Source organism: Dromiciops gliroides, chromosome 4, assembly GCF_019393635.1.
Source record: "Dromiciops gliroides isolate mDroGli1 chromosome 4, mDroGli1.pri, whole genome shotgun sequence".
NCBI lineage: Eukaryota > Metazoa > Chordata > Mammalia > Microbiotheria > Microbiotheriidae > Dromiciops > Dromiciops gliroides.
Window position 1 is genome coordinate 190,758,275 of NC_057864.1, and position 18,529 is coordinate 190,776,803.

The 18,529-nt window shown below is 47.5% G+C and overlaps 1 protein-coding gene across 1 annotated transcript; it reads right to left on the reverse strand.

Moving 5' to 3' along the window:
* Positions 1-4,323: 4,323 nt before the first annotated feature.
* Positions 4,324-13,466, reverse strand: C1QL1 (complement C1q like 1). Its single transcript, XM_044005106.1, has 2 exons — positions 12,633-13,466; positions 4,324-4,505 (listed from the first exon to the last, which is right to left on the reverse strand). Exons 1-2 carry the CDS (start codon positions 13,230-13,232, stop codon positions 4,326-4,328), a joined length of 780 nt encoding a protein of 259 aa, XP_043861041.1. The 5' UTR covers positions 13,233-13,466; the 3' UTR covers positions 4,324-4,325.
* Positions 13,467-18,529: the final 5,063 nt, after the last annotated feature.

Consider the following 18,529-nt stretch of genomic DNA (forward strand, 5'->3'; position numbering starts at 1 on the left):
GCCCGTGGGAGCTCCTGAAAGCTGGGCACTGCCTTCCTCTGCCAAGGTAGCTACAAGACCAGGAGTGAGGTGGTGCTAGGGGTAGGGTGGAAAGAACATCCCTTATGGGGGATGATAGAGCTAATGCCTCTTGAGACCTGGGATCCCTGGGACCCCAGAACTGATGGTTGGATTTGAGAGGGCTAGAGAGACTAGAGGATGCTGAAGGGAGATTTTTAGAACAGTTACAGGACAGATGGTAATGCCCCGCTTCCTATCCAAGGCCTTAGGAAATGACAAAGGAGGGAATATATGTAGGTTGTACACATGATCAAACTTCAATTATTGGTAGAGAAGTCTATACCAGTATAATGAAAAAGGCTTTAAAGAATCATCGTGGGGCAGCTAGGTGATGCAGTGGAGAAAGCATTGGCCCTGGAGTCAGGAGGACCTGAGTTCAAATCTTGCCTCAGACACTTGACACTAGCTGTGTGACCTTGGGCAAGTCACTTAACCCTCATTGCCCTGCCCCTCCCCCCCCAAAAAATTAGCGTGCCTTACATCTGCAATGTGATATGGTAGATGACTTGCCTCTAACACATCACAGATGTGTTACCTGCCTCTAGAGGAGAAAAGGGACAGGGCATCAAAAGAAAAGATAACTTAAAAACTGGATTTGGAATATTAGAAATATATTTTAGGATGGCCACTAGGTGGCACCATAGCACACAGAGCCCTCCGTGATGGGAGTAGAGGCTAGAGTCAGGAAGACCTGGGTTCAAATTCAGCCTTAGACTCTTCCTAGCTGTGTGACCCTGAGCAAGTAACTTAACCTATTTGTATCCATTCCTTCAACTGTAAAATGGAAATAATAATAGCACCTAGGGTTAATGTAAGGGTACAATACAATATTTATAAAGTGCTTTGCAAATGTTCAAGTACTGTATAAATGTCAACTGTTATTGTTGGGCATAGTGAAATTGAAGTTGTGTCTTCCCCATTCTGACCTCCCAACCTCAGCTGGAAAGTTGTGGAGCTTAAGTAGTGGTAATGGCATCTGTCATAATACCAATTCTTACTCTTCCCAAGAAAAAAAGTAAGATGGGGGGCAGCTAGGTGGCACAGTGGATAAAGCACCGGTCCTGGATTCAGGAAGACCTGAGTTCAAATTCGACCTCAGACACTTAACACTTACTAGCTGTGTGACCCTGGGCAAGTCACTTGACCCTCATTGCCCCACAAAGCAAACAAAAAGAAAAAAAAGTAAGATGAAAAGGAAAGGTCCCTAAAGATCATCTAGTCTAATTGCCTCATAAAGCCTGAGGGAAGTGAAATGACTTGCCTAAGGTCATACAGCTGATGTCAGAGCCAGAATTAGATTAGAGGTCCTCTGACTCCAAATATAGCATTTATACCACATTGTCCTCTGGCTGACAAATCCAGTGTTGCCTAGAGCAGTTCTATCAGAGGCATCCACAGGACTTCTGCCTGCTGTGGGACTGGAATGCCCAGCTCTAGGGTATCCTCATCGAAAAAGGGGAGTCTCTGAGGAAGCCAGTTTTGTTTGTAATGGGTGCCTACTACAGGGTGAGGTCCTCTCCTGGGCCTGAATAGTAGACTGCTGAGGTCTGAGTTGTCTATTGCAAATTCTATGAATGTGTACTCAGGGAATGTAAATTCATTTTAGTATTAGCCTGAGCCCAAAAGATTCAGAAGGAAACCTGCAAAAAAAAATTAATGTTCTCCATTGGCCAATAAAATTAAATTCTGTATTACCTGGTTGATGTTTTTTTTTTTAATTCATCCCTTAGTACTACTCTCCTTTAGGGTGGATAATTGAGAGTTGAGTATATTTATGCTTCATTTTGGAACTGGAAATGACATCTCTTCCTGGAATAGATCGGCATTCTTGATAAAAATGGGCTAATTCTTGGGGGTATCAATCTCCCAAGATTATGAAGATAGAACTTCCAGCACTGTTCCCAACCTTTCCCTATTCCTGCCTTTTACTTCTCCTTCTCTTTCTCCCTGCTCCCCTTCTTTTTCCTTCCTCCCCTTCTTTCTTCCTCTTCCTTCCTAAAGCCAGTTGGACTCAACTATCTCTCTCTTTTTTTAAAAGTCTTTAGCTAAACTCAAAACCTGTGACACTGAATTTAGTTGGTTTTGTCTCCTAGTAGGCTTTATGAAACAAGACCAATAGGTTTTGAAGAACAAAATCAATGCATCTTGGATAAGAAGGGAAACTGTCAACTGGGGGAGAAAATCTTTGTGTTAAATATCTCTGGTCAGGGTCTGATATCCAAGACATATAAGGAATGAACACAAATATATATGACCATGAGCCATTCATCAATAGAAAAGTGGCCAAAGAATATGAATAAACAAGTCTCAAAAGATGAATTGCAAACTATTAACATCTGACAGATTGCTCCAAATAAGAAAAATGCTAATTTAAAATAACTCTGAGGCTTCACCTCACACCTAGAAAATTGTGAAAGATGACAAAAAATGACAACAGTCAATGTTATTAGGCTTGTGGAAAGAAAGGCACACTAATACACTCTTGGTAGAACTACAAATTAGTCCAACCATTCTCGAAAGTAATTTGGAGTTCTGCTAAGAAAGTAACTGAACTGTCCATACCTTTTGACCCAGAGATCCCCCTTCTGGGGACAGAAAGCAAGGATCCCACATATAGCAAAATCTTAATTGCAGCACTTCATAGTGCTGAAAACAAAGTAGACATCCATTGATCAGGGGGTGACTAAACAAATTATGATGTGTGAGAGAAACAAGGAATATTAAAAATGCAGAAGAGCATTTTTCTGTGAAACTGGATGCTGTGTGAATAATCAAGTGTGGCCCTAGAAGCACCATGCACCTCCCTCATTTCAGAGGTGGGGGAGAGGAGCAAGACTCTGGGTGTGGTATACTGGCGGTGTAGATAAATTGGCTGGTATTCCTGAAAGGGTGGATAGGGGAGAGGGAAGGGATATATCTGGAAATTAATATGACATAAAAACCAAAGGGCATCAAGAATTTCTTTAAAGGAAAGAATGGCGATCAATGACAATAGAATTGACTGTTGTATCAGCCTTCACCCCCGCCCCCACCTGCTATAGGTGGACTTGGGTTTATCTCGTTCTATCTTGGACTTGGTAACTGAAATAATCCCTTTAGGTGGAAGAATTGACTTTCACACCTCTTTCCCTTTGAACCTCCCCAAGTGAATTATTTGCCCTGGATGGACATTTCATTTTGGTTGTCGGGGGAGAAACAGGACCCCTGAGAGGTGAGCTGAAGGCCCATTCGTCTGTAAGGGTTTGGTCTGGTCTAAAGGCAGAGAATGGACAAGGTGACCTCTACAAAGCCCTTCTTGGTTAAATGAGGCAGTGTGCCTCTCCCTACTACCTCGGGTCTCAAGCCCAAGGATCGCAAAGGGAAACTGATGTCAAAACCCAGAGAGTTGGAACCATCGAAGATCAGCGCCAGAAGAAATCACCTGCTCCAAACTTCCTTTCACAAATAAGGGATTCACTTCTCACTCAGGTGTCAGGCCTTCTTACATTCACCCGTTCTCCATCTCTCAAGGGTCAGGATCAGGGCCACACCTCGACCCTCTCCCACCCCGCTCTGACACAGCCTCCCCACCTCGGGCGGACTGGAGGAGGAGCCGACGGGATGGACGTGTGTGTTTTTATTATAGCTTTGGTCAGACGGGGCGCGGCGGAGCCGGGCCAAGGGCTTTGGGTATCGCTGGGGGAAAGGGGGACGGGGCAAAGAGGAAGGCTGTCCGGGGCACCCCCAACCTTGACCTTCCCGGAGTGAGAGGCAGGGAGCTGGAGTAGCCCCTAGGGCAGAGAGGTTTACCTTCCGATAATTCCTCCCGCCCGCCCAACCTTCCCCCGGGATTAGGAGAATTGGGAGGGGGACGCGGCACTCCGAGACAATATACAGTCGTATTATACATATATACAGTGCGGAAGGGGTGGAGGTCTTTACAGTCTCGGGACCAAAGGGACGGTCTGTGAGCCGGAGCTACTGCGGGGCCCTGGTCTGTGGCCGTGCGCCTGGTGGCCCCGAAGGTCCCACCCAGGTGACACAGCAGGCAGAGGCTGCCTCCATCCTCCACCCCCTTAGCCTCTCCTTTCCTTTCGGGGGTCTGGCTGGGGAGGGGGGAAAGGAGGCAGGAGGAGACCGTGGACAGCCCCGCTCTCCGCCCGCCTGGTCCTGGTGTGAGGGTAGCTCCGAGCTGGCCCCTGGGACGTGACTTGAGGGGGATGGGGTCGGAGAGGAGCGAGCGAGGGAGGGAGAGAGGCCCTGCCCCCGCCCCGCGCTGCTCGGGCTCAGTCCGAGTAGATGATGAAGCCGGAGAAGGTGCTGTATTTGTTACTGTTGCCGCCGTGCGCCTTGCCGCCGTCTAGCTTGATGAAGACCTCGTCCCCAGCATCCAGGTGCAGAATCACGCTGTTGCTGGCATAGTCATAGTTCTGGTCAGCGTCCTGGGCGATAGCGCTGGCCCGGACCTGGGAGCAGGGGTGGATTTGGGGTAGAGAAAACGGGAGAGAGGGACAGAGAGAGGGACAGAAGAGAGAGGAAGGAAAGGGAGCAGGGGAATAGGGAAGGGAAAACAGAGAAGAGGAGAGGGGCCAAAGAACATAGAGAGGGAGAGAGAGTGGGGTGGGGGTGCAGAGAATAAGAAAAGGGAGGACAGAGGAAAGGGAGAAAAGAAAAAAGGAAGGAGTGGGGACCAGGGAGAGGGAAAGAGGGACAGAAAATCGGGGAGAGAAATTAGGGGAATAAATGTTTGCGGTTAGCCTGGTGTAGAGTTAGGCTGCACCAATGGAAGACAGAGACATAGTTTCCCCATAGTCCCCTCTTTCCTCTGCTTCAGATGTCTGATCCCCTCCAATTTTCTTTTCATGTTCATTTAATTTGGAGGAAAGCAAGAAGGCTACTTCCCCTCAACCTCCCCCCCAACCCCAAAACCAAGCCAGGGTCTATTCCTTGATGCACTTTGGGGTTAAGACAGAACCTTCCAGGGGGCAGCTTGGTATTGCAGTGGATAAAGCATGGGCCCTGGATTCAGGAGAACCTGAGTTCAAATCCAGCCTCAGACACTTGACACTTACTAGCTGTGTGACCCTGGGCAAGTCACTTAACCCTCATTGCCCTGCGGGGCCACCCCCCTCCAAAAAAAAGACAGAACCTTCCTCTTCAGCTTGGCAGGGTAGTTGGGGGAGGGGAGTGGTGCAGAAAAGGAAATTTGTAGACAGGTTTATGGGCTCTCTTATTTTTCAGAGGACCCTGAATCAAACCATCCCTACGACCCCTTTAGCTCTGCTGTACTTTGTTCCATCGTCAAATGCTAATTACTTACTGGGAAGGAGAAATGAACTAGAAAAACTTACAGTTCTTCTCTTCCCCTCTTGCCATCCCAAACTCCCAAGTGTCTGAAAAGGGGAGCGGGATGGCATTCTGCATTTGTAGCTGAAAAGCCACCTTTATTCCATTCCTAATCATTCCCCCATTCAACAATGATAATTTCTTCCATATAAAACATATTATATTTGTATATAAGTGTGTGTGTATATGTGTGTATATATACATATATACATCCATCCATGTAGATATATATAATGTTTTACAATCAACCAAGGGCTTTTGCCTACATTATTGAATCTCATTGGATCTTCACAACCAACTTTGAAGGGGTAGAGCATGTGTTTATTATTCCCATTTTACAGATGAGGAAACTGATGTTCAAGGTTTATGATAATACAGTCTTTCCACTACTTATATGTATAAAAGGCAACTCTTATCCGAGGGAAACAATTCTGGGGAAGAAAAGGGAGTCTTCTCTCTCCCCCTCTAAATAAGCCAGGGTCTACTCATTGCTGTATTTTAGGGTTCAGATGGAATCTTCCTTTTTGGCTTGGCAAGGTAATTGGGGATGCTAATTTCAAGCTAGTGTAAACCTGCACCAAGATTTTAGGGATGCCTTGTATTTGAAGAAGGAGGCTAAGGAATTCCCCCATTTTTCCCACTCAAATGGAAGCCCCTGGAAGTTAGGAGTTGGGTTTAGTTTGCAGGCCCCACCTAACCCATGGCCAGGGATATCTGTGATCTCTTGCCTCTAAGATTCTCCAGTTTTGGAGTTGGCTCCTTCCTTTCAGGGATAGAAGTGAAGAGACAACAAAAGGGAGTGAGAGATCAGCAGCTCAGTGCAAGAAATGGGGATCTTAGTCTATTTTCTCCCTCTCTGGTTCATCTTGAGATTTTAAATCTGAGGGTCATGTCTGTTGGGTTATTTGTTTATCAAAGGCAACTTAAAGAACTTGAAAGAGTATTAAACTTACAATCAGTCAACTTGGGTTGGAGTCCCAGCTGTGCTACTCACTAGATATGTGACTGTGAGCAAGTTGTTTCATCTGTAAAATGGTGGCAATACACTGCTTACCCTCCCCAGGTAAGGATCAAGTCAGATGATCCAAGGTGTTTCTCTGTATTAGCATGGTTTGAACCTATTAAAGCTTTCAAACCTGCTTAGGGTTGGGCTAGATGGCTCCTGGTGTTCTTTCTGATTCTGAGACTCTGTGATTTCTACAGCAACTGTCTAACTACCCTCAAACTGTGGCAGGGCTGAGGTTACCTTCTTTTGATCAGGTCCCTGGAGAGGAAACTGACATATGAGAAGCCGTGTATAAAGGTATTAAGCTGGGGGAAGCTAGGTGGCTCAGTGGATAAAGCACTGGCCCTGGATTTGGGAGGAACTGAGTTCAAATGTGGCCTCAGACACTTGACACTAGCTGGGTGACCCTGGGCAAGTCACTTAACCCCCATTGCCCCGCAAAAAAAAAAAAAAAGTATTATTAAGCTTAAAATGGAACCGAGACTTTGGGGAAATCTTGTATCTGAAACTCCCTGACCCTCACCTGATGGGGTGACAAAGGGAAGGGGAACAACTTCCCCACTGCCCATTCTGAAGAGTTGGACTCACCCTCTTCCCTATCCTGCATTCCCTCTCATGGAAATGGCCCTTCATGTTAGGTTAAGTTGTGGGTGATGGGGATTCTAGCTAGTGCCTTTCCCTGGAACAGCTGGGGTCACCCTGAGCCTGAATCCCAAGATCCAGGGGTCACTTCAGGAGGTGAAGAGGGATGAGATAATCTTGGTGCCAACCTCATAGGAACAAGAGAAGATATTTAGTTCACTATTCCTGGCCATAAAACTAAGAATATCTCTGCTCTTTTAAGGAGCAGAATGGGCCCTTCCTGATCTGCTCCTTTCCCTAATTTTCCCCAACCTCTTGTCCCTCCAATGATCCTAAGGTAGCCAAATAGGGGCAGAATGCTGGTAGAGAACTGGCTATGGGCTCAAAGTAGCAGTGCAGGTCAGTGGTAGAATAGATCTGCATATATGTGTATACCATTCATTTAATGCCCAAACACCCAAATCCTGGTCCCTTCTCCTCGACACATTCCAGGTTGTGCCTAGAAAAAACTTCTAGCTGGATTCCCAAATCACTCCCCAGCTGAGCCCAGGGGAGGATCAGGATAGGGTGGGGAAATTCAATTTCTCCATCTGGGAGATGGGCAACAAGATTTTTTTTTTACCAAACTGACACTTTCAGCTTAGATTTTTGATATGATAAAGAAAGAAAGGGCTTTTGGGGGATTAATGTTGGGTAAGGGTTTTGAAATGCTGAGCACTCCAGAGAAATGAGCTAACTTTCCGTTTTCTCTCCTGAATCTTAGTGTCCTTTATTATTATGTATGCATTTTGTCATCTCTGCTAATACATTACTGACATTTATTTTGATTACTCAGATTAATCTGGCCTTAACTCATTAAGACCGTGTGTTTTTAATAACCAAATCCATTTTAATATTTGCTGAATGAATGATATGATATTCTTGCATTAGAAATCTCCTGGTGATATGACAGGCATCTAGAAGTATTATGATTATCATTTATTAACTACCATGGTTGTTCTTGAAATTATCCTAATTGTCTTATGAGGCATCAAGACGGTGTGCTATTCCCATTCTTATTCTATAGGACAGGTAACCTCAAGAATCAGGATCCCAGAGACAGAAAGGAAGAAGGGATTGGGGATTACTAAATGATGAGGGAGAGCAGGAAAGGGAACAGAAAAGACCCATTTACTTGATGTCTGGTGTTCATGTGGAGATGACTACTTGTTGGTAATGATGTAGAGAATATAATAAAACCTTGCATTTCCATGAGGCTTTAAAGTTTGTAAAGTTAACATATACTATCATGTGTGACTCTTACAACAATGCCCATTTTACAGATAAGGAAAATGAGGCTCAAAGATGTTGAAGTGACTTGCCCAGGGTCACAAAGCTATTCATGTTTGATTTAAGATATAAGCCTATGATGTGTGATTTGAACTCATATCTTCCTGATTTCAAGTCCATGCTGCCCCTAGCTGCTTAGGTAGGGTTGGGCAGGATGGCCTCTGGTGTCCCTTCCAAATCTGAGATCCTGTGATTCCCATGGAGGAAGAGAATGGGGAATATGCAGCAACTGCCCAACTGGCCTCAATCTATAGCAGGGCTGAGGTCACCTCCTTTTGACCAGCTCCCCAGAGGGGAAATTGAAATACAGGAGGCAGTACATAAAGAACTCTGGGGTAGGAGAATCTGGGTTCAAATAATTCCTCTGAAAGTTACCACTTGTGTGACTTTGGGCAAGTCAGTTAATGTCCCTGGGTCTCAGTTATTTCATCTGTCAGATGAGAGGTTGGGCTAGATTGCCTCTTAAGGTCTCTTCCTACAATAAATGGGTCTAAGATGAAAGCCGAAAGCTGTGAATTGGGCCCATGAAGCATTGAAACAATGTTACTGGGGTCAGCTAGCAACAATGCTAGAAATGAATACTCAGCCTAATCATAATTCTTGCAGGAATTTTTGAATTTATACATTTGTGGTGTTACTGAAACCTCTGTAGGTCAGCATGCGTATTTGGGCTTCACCTACCCTGGAAGCCAGCCACCGAAGAACTGTCTCTTGAATCTCTCAACTCAGTGGATAAAGCACCAGCCCTGGATTCAGGAGGACCTGAGTTCAAATCCAGCCTCAGACACTTGACATTTACTAAGTGTGTGACCCTGGGCAAGTCACTTAACCCTCATTGACTTCGCCAAAAAAAACTCCTAATTTGTGAAGGGACACAATGATCCTCATTAAGTAGATCCTACTAAGGGCCTAGATGTACAGAGTGGCTTCTCAGGCAGTCTCTCCTAGTCTCCTACTCCGACATATGAATAAATTAACCTTAGAACAGGCTAAGTTTATTTTCCCTGCTTTGGGGAAATGCAGGGGCTGCCTCCCCTCCAACAGCACTATTCAAATGAATTCCAGGTCCACAGCTCTGCCATAGCTCACTTCTGGTCACCCATCATGGCTGAATCCTCCCTTGGGCTTTTTAAGGGCAAAACACACACTCCTGAACCCACTAGAAGGAAAGACGTCTGCTCTTTTTAATACTAACTCTCGCCTCAGTGTCCATATTTAAACCATATTTAATCGTGTGATCATGATTTTCCCTATTAAAAAAACAAATTTCTTATTCTTCTAGAATCACGATTGCAGAATTTCTGGACTGAACAGGACCTTAGAGATATCTAGTCCAACCCATTCATTATTTTTGTTTGTTTGTTTTGGGGGTTTTTTTTTAGTGAGGCAGTTGGGGTTAAGTGACTTGCCCAGGGTCACACAGATCAACTCATTCATTATTCTGAAAAAGAAACTGAGGAAGTAACCTGTCCAAGGTCACACAGTGGCAACATTAGGAACATAATCTCCCTTCATTTAGTAACTAATACTGGTCACAGATAACCTAATTCCCTTTAATGACCCACACCCAGCAGACCTCCACACCCCTTTATATACTCCAAGGTTTAAAAAACAAGACACTTTTCTCTTTAACTCCTATAAATGACCTAGGTAGTGGTGGAACAACCTAATGATAACTGCATTGCCTAACACATGGCTGGATCAGAGCCAACACTATATTTTCTTCCTCCCTCCCCCCCCCCAGGACCCAGTCTGAGGGTCTACAACCCCCCCCCCATGTCTAGGTCCTGCCCACCCCTTCAGTTGAGAGAGTCCCGGCTTATGGGGTAGTGGTCAGGGAGATGGAGTGTTTGAGGGAAGTGGCAGCTTCTACGAATGGAAAGGGAAAAGTGCAGGCTGGACCTCAGAGATATGAGAAGCAGCCAATAGGAGAAATGAACGGCCTGTCCAGAGCATCCAGGAAGATACCCCCAGCAGAGGAGAATGAAGACAGGGAAGAGACCAGCTCCTGGAGAATGGCTGAAAGCCCTTTCTCTCAAGCTTTAGGGGGAAGAACCAGGGGTAAAAGGAAAGAATTCCCCATCTCAGGCAACAACTTTTCCTTATTGGTTCATTCTTCAATCTACTGCCCCTCCCTCGGTCCTTTTCCCTCTCTCCCCATCCTCTGCCCCCTATTCCTCCTCCTATCTCTGGTCCTCTTCCTGTCTCTTGCTTCTCCCTGTATCTTCCTATGAGGATATTCCCAGGGACCCACATCCAGAGCTGTTCTGGAAGGGGAAAGGAGGAGAGGTTGCTGGCTTGGGGCACATCACATTAGGCTCCCCCCACCCCTAACCTGGTTAGAATGAATAGCATGAGCTTGGGTGAGAAGTGTGTCAGGGTTAATGCCAAGGGTCTAGGGGCTGATGATGTGGGTGGGGTTGTAGGCCCAGGGACATGATTAAAGGTATCTGTGGCTCTAAATGGTGGGACTAGGTCCTCCCCCACTGGCTGCTTCCCTAAGTCATTCACTGGTCCTGAATCTCTCCCCATCCCCATATGCCATCTTAAAGAGTAGGGCCCTGATTTGCCAGGCTCTGCCCAGACCATGCCCCTTGCCTGGATGGGAGGCTATTTTTCTGTTTGGTGATGGAAGTAATCTGTCATTATTGCTCCATAAGTGATATTAGTGTATTTTTAGCATTAGGCACCTCCCCACAAGCCATCCAGTGATGGGGCAGGGCTGGAGAGGGTGGGTATCTCACTTGCCTTGGGCACACCAAGTTCATAGCCCTTCATCCCAACCCCTGAAAGCTCTGAATTCAAACTTTCTTTAGGAAAAAGGAGAAACTCAGGACTCAGCATTCAAAGGTGACATTGCTGAATCTTTTATAGGTGATTAATAAGCAGAATTGTGTTCTAATCAAGGCTGACCCCTTACAGGGACCTAGGGTAACCCAGCTTGCCCAATTTAGCAACTGAGGGCAGAGATGAAAGGCGAGTAAGAAAGGATGAGACAGGGACACAAACACACCACTATGACTCTTTCCTGATCTCCACCCCCCCTCCCTCCACTGTTAGATGGACTTATGAGCCTCAGTTCAGCAAGGCAGTCTGAGGAGGCAAGGGCTATGGAAGAGAAAATAATCTGAGCCTAAATTCCCAATGTGGTCCCTCCCCTCTCTGCTCAGTTGCTTGAGAGCCCTTTCCTCCTGCCCCCACAATCTAAGGATTTGGCTTGACCACACAACCTACCCCCTAGGTCGGGAGATGGTCACGAGGGTACATTTCAGCCCAGGCTGGGTCAAAGGAATAATTATGGAATGAGTTTGGGAGCTGGGACAAGGCAGGGGTGGGAGGAGGGTATTAGAAGCTTGGAGGTTCAGATCTTCCTCTTTCCCTTCTCCCCCAAGGTGAAGAAGGCAGCCACAGCAACTCCTTTCTGCATTTCCAAGTTTGATCCCAGGTTTATGGGCTCCTGGGGATTGGAAGTAGGTGGGCAAAGGGGAAAAGACTCTCCTGGGCAGAATTTTTGGATACCAGCCTTCTTCCCCACCCCAAGCAAATAAGGAGAGAGGAACTGCAGCAGAAGTCAGACACCCGCAAACCCTGTCTCTGGGAGGCAAACTTTTCCCACAGGGACTACCCTCCTAGGTCCTGGGGGATGGGGACAGGGCTGGGCGCTGATTTACCCAGTATCTTCCTACTTGAAAGAAGGTCAGCTAGAAAGCTCCCAGGGGGCTATAGGGCCCTGGAGGGTGGGTTTCCAAGTCTAATGACCCCTGTGCCCTGGCTATCCTAAGCCCTTCTTGGGTCCTAGTACCTGCTTCACCGGCTCTAATTGTCCCCTCCCATCTTGAAGCTCCGGGTACCTCCTGTTTCCTGCCTCCTGGCACTCCTGCTGTCCAGGCTCTCTGGCCCCGTATATCTCCTATTCTCCCCCTCTCCACCTTTCCCATCTCTAGGCATTCTTTCCCTTGGACCTTCCCCACTCACTTTCAGTGCCCACCTGTCGTTCCTCTTTTCGGATTCTAAGATTTACACCTGGAAGGGAAATTAAAGATCATCTATTCCAACCTACTCATTACACAGAGGAGGAAACTGAGGCCCCGAGAAGGGAAGTGACTTGCCCAAGGTCACAGCAATAAAAGAGGACTAAAACCCAGGTACTTACTCCGAATCCAGTGCTTTCTACATTCGAGCCCGAACTCCCTATTCCCCCGCACCTCTCCACCCCCATTCATTCCCTGATACCCACCTACCTCAGTGACCCTGTGCTAAAGTTTCTCTGTTCTCCCGACCCAGCCCTTCTCCCCTCTCCACCCCAGCCCCAGCCTCTTCTGGTCCCCACCTGCCCGTTCTTGCAGAGATCTGCCCACATGCTGGTGCCATCCCCTCCTCTCATCAGGACGTGGTAGGTGAAAAAGTAGGTGCCAGGGATGTTGCACGTGAACTTGCCGCTGGCCGCGTCGTAGTTGTTCCCCAGGTTGGTGACCACGTCGTCGAACTTGAGGATCTCGTAGCCCTCGTGGGGATTTTTCAGACCCGCGTAGAAGGCCACCCGGGGCACCGTGGTGTAGGTGGCCGTACTGATGGCACCGTTGCCCCCAGGGCCCGGGAGCCCAGGGAGACCTGGTTTCCCGGGCTCACCCTTGTCCCCAGGGGGGCCCACGGGGCCCGGGGGGCCAGGATCTCCTGGAGGTCCTGGGGGTCCAGGCTTCCCGGCTCTGCCAGGCTTCCCCTGGGGTCCCTGCACCAGGGTGGAGGGCGGGGGTGCGCCACTGTGCTCGCTCAGGGGCTCACCGTCGGGGCGGGCGGCAGTGGTGGAGCCTGGGGCCCGGGCCGGGTAGGGGTCGCACACCATTCGGCAGGTGCCCAGCATCTCATAGTGGCCGTCGGGGCCGCCAGAGCTGACGAGCACGGGGATCAGGACGACCAGGACCAGCAGCATCACCACTCCCACTGCGGCCGCCAGCAGCGTCTTCCTCCCGGCGCGGAGCCTAGCAAGCGCCGGGCCGCCCGGTCGCGCCGTCGGGGCAATGGTGCCAGTGGGGCGGGGGGGCACCGGCGGGGCGCCCGTGTTCAGGGGCGGTCCAGCGAAGCTCCGGGCATGGGGCCGGGCGGAGCGCACGGCGCTGCCTAGCCCTTCTCCCTCCTCCCACCCTTTCTCCCTCCCGCGGCGCGGCCCCGGACTGAGCAGCGCCGCCGCCCGCTCTCCGCCTCCCGTTTCCTACAGCTGCCGCGGCCACCGCCCCCTCGACCGGGCCCCGCCCCCTCGGCCGCTCCCCCGGCCGCTCCCCCGGACTCTGCAGGCGGGAGGAGAGGCAGAGTACCGGGCGGGGCTGAGGTTCAATTGGGCTGCAGGAGGCTGGGACCCGCCTCCCGAGAGGGGGAACGGATGGGGGCTGAGGAGGAGGGGGTGGTACGAGAGAGACGAGCAAAGAAACCAACGGACATATAAAAAAGAGAGAGAAAAAAAGGGGAGAAATCGAGACCAAACAGGGGGGAGGGGAAAGGGTTAGACAGACATACCCAGAAGGAAAGAGGGAGAAAAACAGCAAAAGAGTGACCAAGAGGGAGGAAGACAGTAAATAAAGACTCAGAAACCGACGTGGAGATAATGAGACAAAAAAGGAATGAGACTAACAAAGTGTCTCTCTTGATAGAAGGAAAGAGGGAGAGGGACAGAAAGAGAAGGAGAGGGAAAGAGAGAGGGAGAGAAAGAGAGAGAGGGAAGAAGAGAGGGAGAGAGGGAGGAAGGGAGGAGAGAGAGAGAGAGAGAGAGAGAGAGAGAGAGAGAGAGAGAGAGAGAGAGAGAGAGAGAGCTCAAAGAGACAGACACACGATAAAGTGAAAATTGAAGTGGACAAAGAGAGTGATGAGTACAACGAAGATAGTCATGATGGTGATATCAATCCGCTTCCATTTGTGCCGAGCTTTGGAGGTTCTCAAAGGGCTTTCGCTTTTTATATTTGAAAAGGGAAAGGACAGGCTAACGAGACAGGTGGGAAAAAGAAAAGGCAGAGGAAAGGAAGGGGACAGAAAAGGGAGAGGAGGGAAGGGGGAGAAGGGATAAAGGCAGGATGGGGTAAGTCCGACAAGCAGGGACCACGGCCCGGCCCGGGGTTCTTGCAGTGCGGAAGAGATGGAAACAAGATGGGATTACTTGGTTCTAATCGGCTGTGAAAACCAGCGTTTTATCAATAGGGCTCTGACTGATCAGCGCCTAAGTCGAAAGCTTTGATTCCAGCCCGAGTGCTTCTGGAAGAGCCTGGACAGCTCTGAAAGGCCTTCTGACCGCCTGAGTTGACAGGCAGGCTGCTGATCTATCTGCCACCAGAGGACTCACCCTCTGGAGATACGGAGGCATTTCCCATTACCTCTAGTCCTCCAGCACCTTCCTTTCGTTCTTGGCTCTCGGCAAGAAACTGGTCACCCCGCCCTTCCTCTTTATTTCCCTTTGAGGCACCCCCTCATCCCCGCCCCCTGATTTACTGTCAGTGGAGAAATAACCCCGTAGGAGAAAATCGACCTATTTGATCTGTTTCTCCAACGTCTGAATAAAATAACGTCCACTGGCGATAGCCCCTTCCAGGACCGCAGTGTATGCAGAGGGAACCCTTTGGTATTCAAGAGGTTAATCTCACACACGCTACCCCTTCCACTCCCAAGTCCCCCAGCCTCCCACATCTCATCACTCAGCTCCTTTTTCCCATTAAGTTTGGGTTGCTCCCCTTTTCTCTATTGCATTAAAGTGTTTAGGTTGCATAAACTGAGATGTGTCTCCTTCCATCAAAATATTTGTCACATTATTTGAGGCAGAGAGCTGCACTGCTCTACTGCTTCCCTCACCCACCCTCTGTTTATCTTGCCCGACAGGGGCTCTGCCATTTCAAGCGATGCCTCCTTTCCTAGCTGAAGGGTGAGTGCCTTTCTCTCTGGCCTTCCCTCCCCAGAAGCCCTCTCCAACCAGTCCAGGGAGTAGGAAGCAAGTCCCTGAGAAATCGCCAGGATCTAAGGTTGCTGAAGTCCTCTCTACTCTCTACCCTTCCCCCTTGATGGAAGACACTCTCTCCCCAAGCTCCTCTCAGGGATTTTTGGGCTCCTTGACCAAAGGGCTTCATTGAAACCAAGGCCGGTGTGATGTTTAGTCCCAAGGTTGGAAACTTTCAAAATGTGTACAGGTATTTTTTTTTTCCCTGAGCCTTGAGTTGGAAAGCATTTTAAACTGCCCTCAACTCACAAACTGGGGGGAATAAGTGCCAGAGAATATGGGTATAATGGGGGTACTGAATGCCAGGGTGAAGTCTGGGAAGGAAGGGTAGATGAAAGAATGCTTGCTATTAGGGGCTTAAGAAGAACTGACCCTTGCCCATTAGGAGTGGAGAGCAAAATCTCCATTAGACTTCACCTAGTTGTTGCTTGCTGGAGCTTCAGGCTTATGGGTAAGAATGAAAGAGCTGTTGACTCAAGCACTAGCTATACTTTTTTTTTTAAACAGGAACAATTTAAGTTTATTTGACTTTGACATCCAGAATCTATAAGAAACTTCTACAAATTTGTAAGAGCAACCGATATCCAGAACTGTAAAAATAAAGCTACCATTTTGCATTGTAATTAGCACGTGGAGAAGTAGCATGCAGTACAGGACAGATCTCTCGATTTTAAGTCAAAAGCCCCATGCCCAAGTCCCTGCTCAACCACTTTTGGTGAATGTGTGACCTTGGGCAAGTTTCTTTCTCTTTGGGGTCTGTTTCCTCCTCCATATAAAGTAAGTTCCTGAAGTTAGACCTCCTTCCAGATTTATCATGATTTGTATAGACAACAGGAGTCCCAATTGCCACCTAAGAATCTCTTTCGTTCCTAAAACCTTTGGGGTTTGTCCCCCAAGTTCCCTTCTGTGCAGTGCTCTGTTTCTCATCTCCATCCAAGAGCTGTTGGATGAGACACCCCTCCTCTCTGACCGCCCTCCCCCTTCCAGCCAGGCTGGTGTTGGGAGATACCCCCACAACATATGCCACTAAGGAGAGGCAAGCTTATTCTGGTGCCCCCCCCAGTCCCCATCCCAAAAGATGGCTCCCTCTGGCTCGGCTTGGCGTCTCTGTGAGCCCAGCCGGATTTTCCCCGCTTCGCTGGAGTGGAAAATAACGGCTTCAAACTTTGCAGAGAGGATCTGGTGCCAGCACTTTAATTAACAGCCATCTTGGCCTTGGAGACTGGGCCAATAGCTGCCGCCAGCACTGTTTCTGCTGCCTCCAAGGAGCTGGATGGGCAAGGGTGAGTGCCCTGTCCAAATCCTAGAAAGAGGAACCCTCCAGGCCTGGAGATTCTCTCAATACATGGTGCTCATATGGCCTGGGGAGAGAAAACCTACTGTTTGCTCTTTTCTTTGAGAGGAGGGAGCAGTAGAGGCCTGAGCTCCTGGATGTTCTACCTGTTGGATTGGCATCATGTGGCCATCACTGGCTAGTTTGTGTGAGGACATACCAGCCTGAAAACCCTCAAATCAATCATGTCCCAGAGGGTGACAGTCTCTTTCCTTGTCTTCTTCTTGTTGTTTGTCCTTCATTCTCAAAGATTGGATTTAAGTGAGGCAAGGCTGTGCAAGGTCACCAGCCTCACTCTCCTCCAGAACCAGCAGCAAGATATAGGTCAGAATAATGTGGTGTTTGATAAACCCAAAGACTCCAGCTTCTGGGATAGGAACTCAGTATTTGACAAAAACTGCTGGGAAAACTGGAAGATAGTATGGCAGAAATTAGGCATAGACCAACATCTTACACCTTATACTAAAATAAGGTCAAAATGGATACATGATTTAGACATAAGAGGTGATACCATAGGTAAATTAGGAGAGAAAGGAATAGTGTGCCTATCAGATCTTTGGAAAGGAAAACAGTTTTTGACCAAACAAGAGATAGAGTATATTATAAAATGCAAAATGGATGATTTCCAAAATTAGAAGGGAGGCAGAAAGCTGGGAAACAATTTTTGAGGCCAGTACTTCTGATAAAGGCCTCATCTCTAAAATATATAGGGAATTAAATCAAATTTATAAGAATCCAAGTCATTCCCCAATTGAGAAATGGTCAAAGGATATGAACAGGCAGTTTTCTGATGAAGAAACCAAAGCTATCTATTCCCATATGAAAAAATGCTCTAAATCTCTAATGATTAGAGAGATGCAAATTAAAACAACTCTGAGGTACCACCTGACACCTATCAGATTGGCTAAAATGACAAAAAAGGAAGATAATAAATGTTGGAGAAGCTGTGGGGAAATTGGAACACTAATGCATTGTTGGTAGAGCTGTGAACTGATCCAACCATTCTGGAGAGCAATTTGGAATTATGCCCAAAGGGCGATAAAGCTGTACATACCCTTTGACCCAGCAATTCCACTTTTAGGTCTTTTTCCCAAAGAAATCATGGAAGGGGGAAAGGGACCCACATGTACAAAAATATTTATAGCTGCTCTTTACGTGGTAGCAAGGAATTGGAAGTTGAGGGGGTGCCCATCAATTGGGGAATGGCTGGACAAGTTGTGGTATATGAATACAATGGAATACTATTGTGCTGTAAGAAATGATGAGCAGGAGGAGTTCAGAGAAACCTGGAGGGTCTTACGTGAGCTGATGATGAATGAGATGAGCAGAACCAGAAGAACATTGTACACAGTATCATCAACATTGAGTGTTGACCTACTGTGATGGACTATATTCTTCTCACCAATGCAATGGTACAGAAGAGTTCCAGGGAACTCATGATAGAAGAGGATCTCCAAATCCAAGAAAAAAAAAAAAGAACTGTGGAGTATAGATGCTGATTGCACCATACTGTTTCTTTTGTTTTGGGTGCTGTTGTTTTTTTTCTATTTTGAGGTTTTGCATCACTGCTCTGATTTTTTCTCTTGTAACAGGATTAATGCAGACTAGGATTAATGTTATTATGTGTATATATGTGTGTGTGTATCTATCTATCTATATGGATATGATATATAGATATAACCTATATCAGATTACCTGCTGTCTAGGGGAGGGGGGAGGGAGGGGAGGGAGGGAGAAAAATCTGCAATTGTAAAGCTTGTATAAACAAAAGTTGAGAACTATCTTTACATGTAATGGAAAAAATAAAATACCTTATATGTAAAAAAAAAGAAAAGAAAGAAAGCAATATACTAGAAGGGAAGTTAAAAAAAATATATAGATTAGGATGAGTGGAGATGGCCCCCAATGTTTAAAGCAATTG

Coding starts and splice junctions, on each gene's coding strand:
- C1QL1 (XM_044005106.1), bottom strand. CDS start 13,232: ATGCTGCTGGTCCTGGTCGTCCTGATCCCCGTGCTCGTCAGCTCTGGC. Junction 4,506..12,632: donor ATCTCTGCAAGAACGGGCAG/GTGGGGACCAGA, acceptor CCCTGCTCCCAG/GTCCGGGCCAGCGCTATCGC.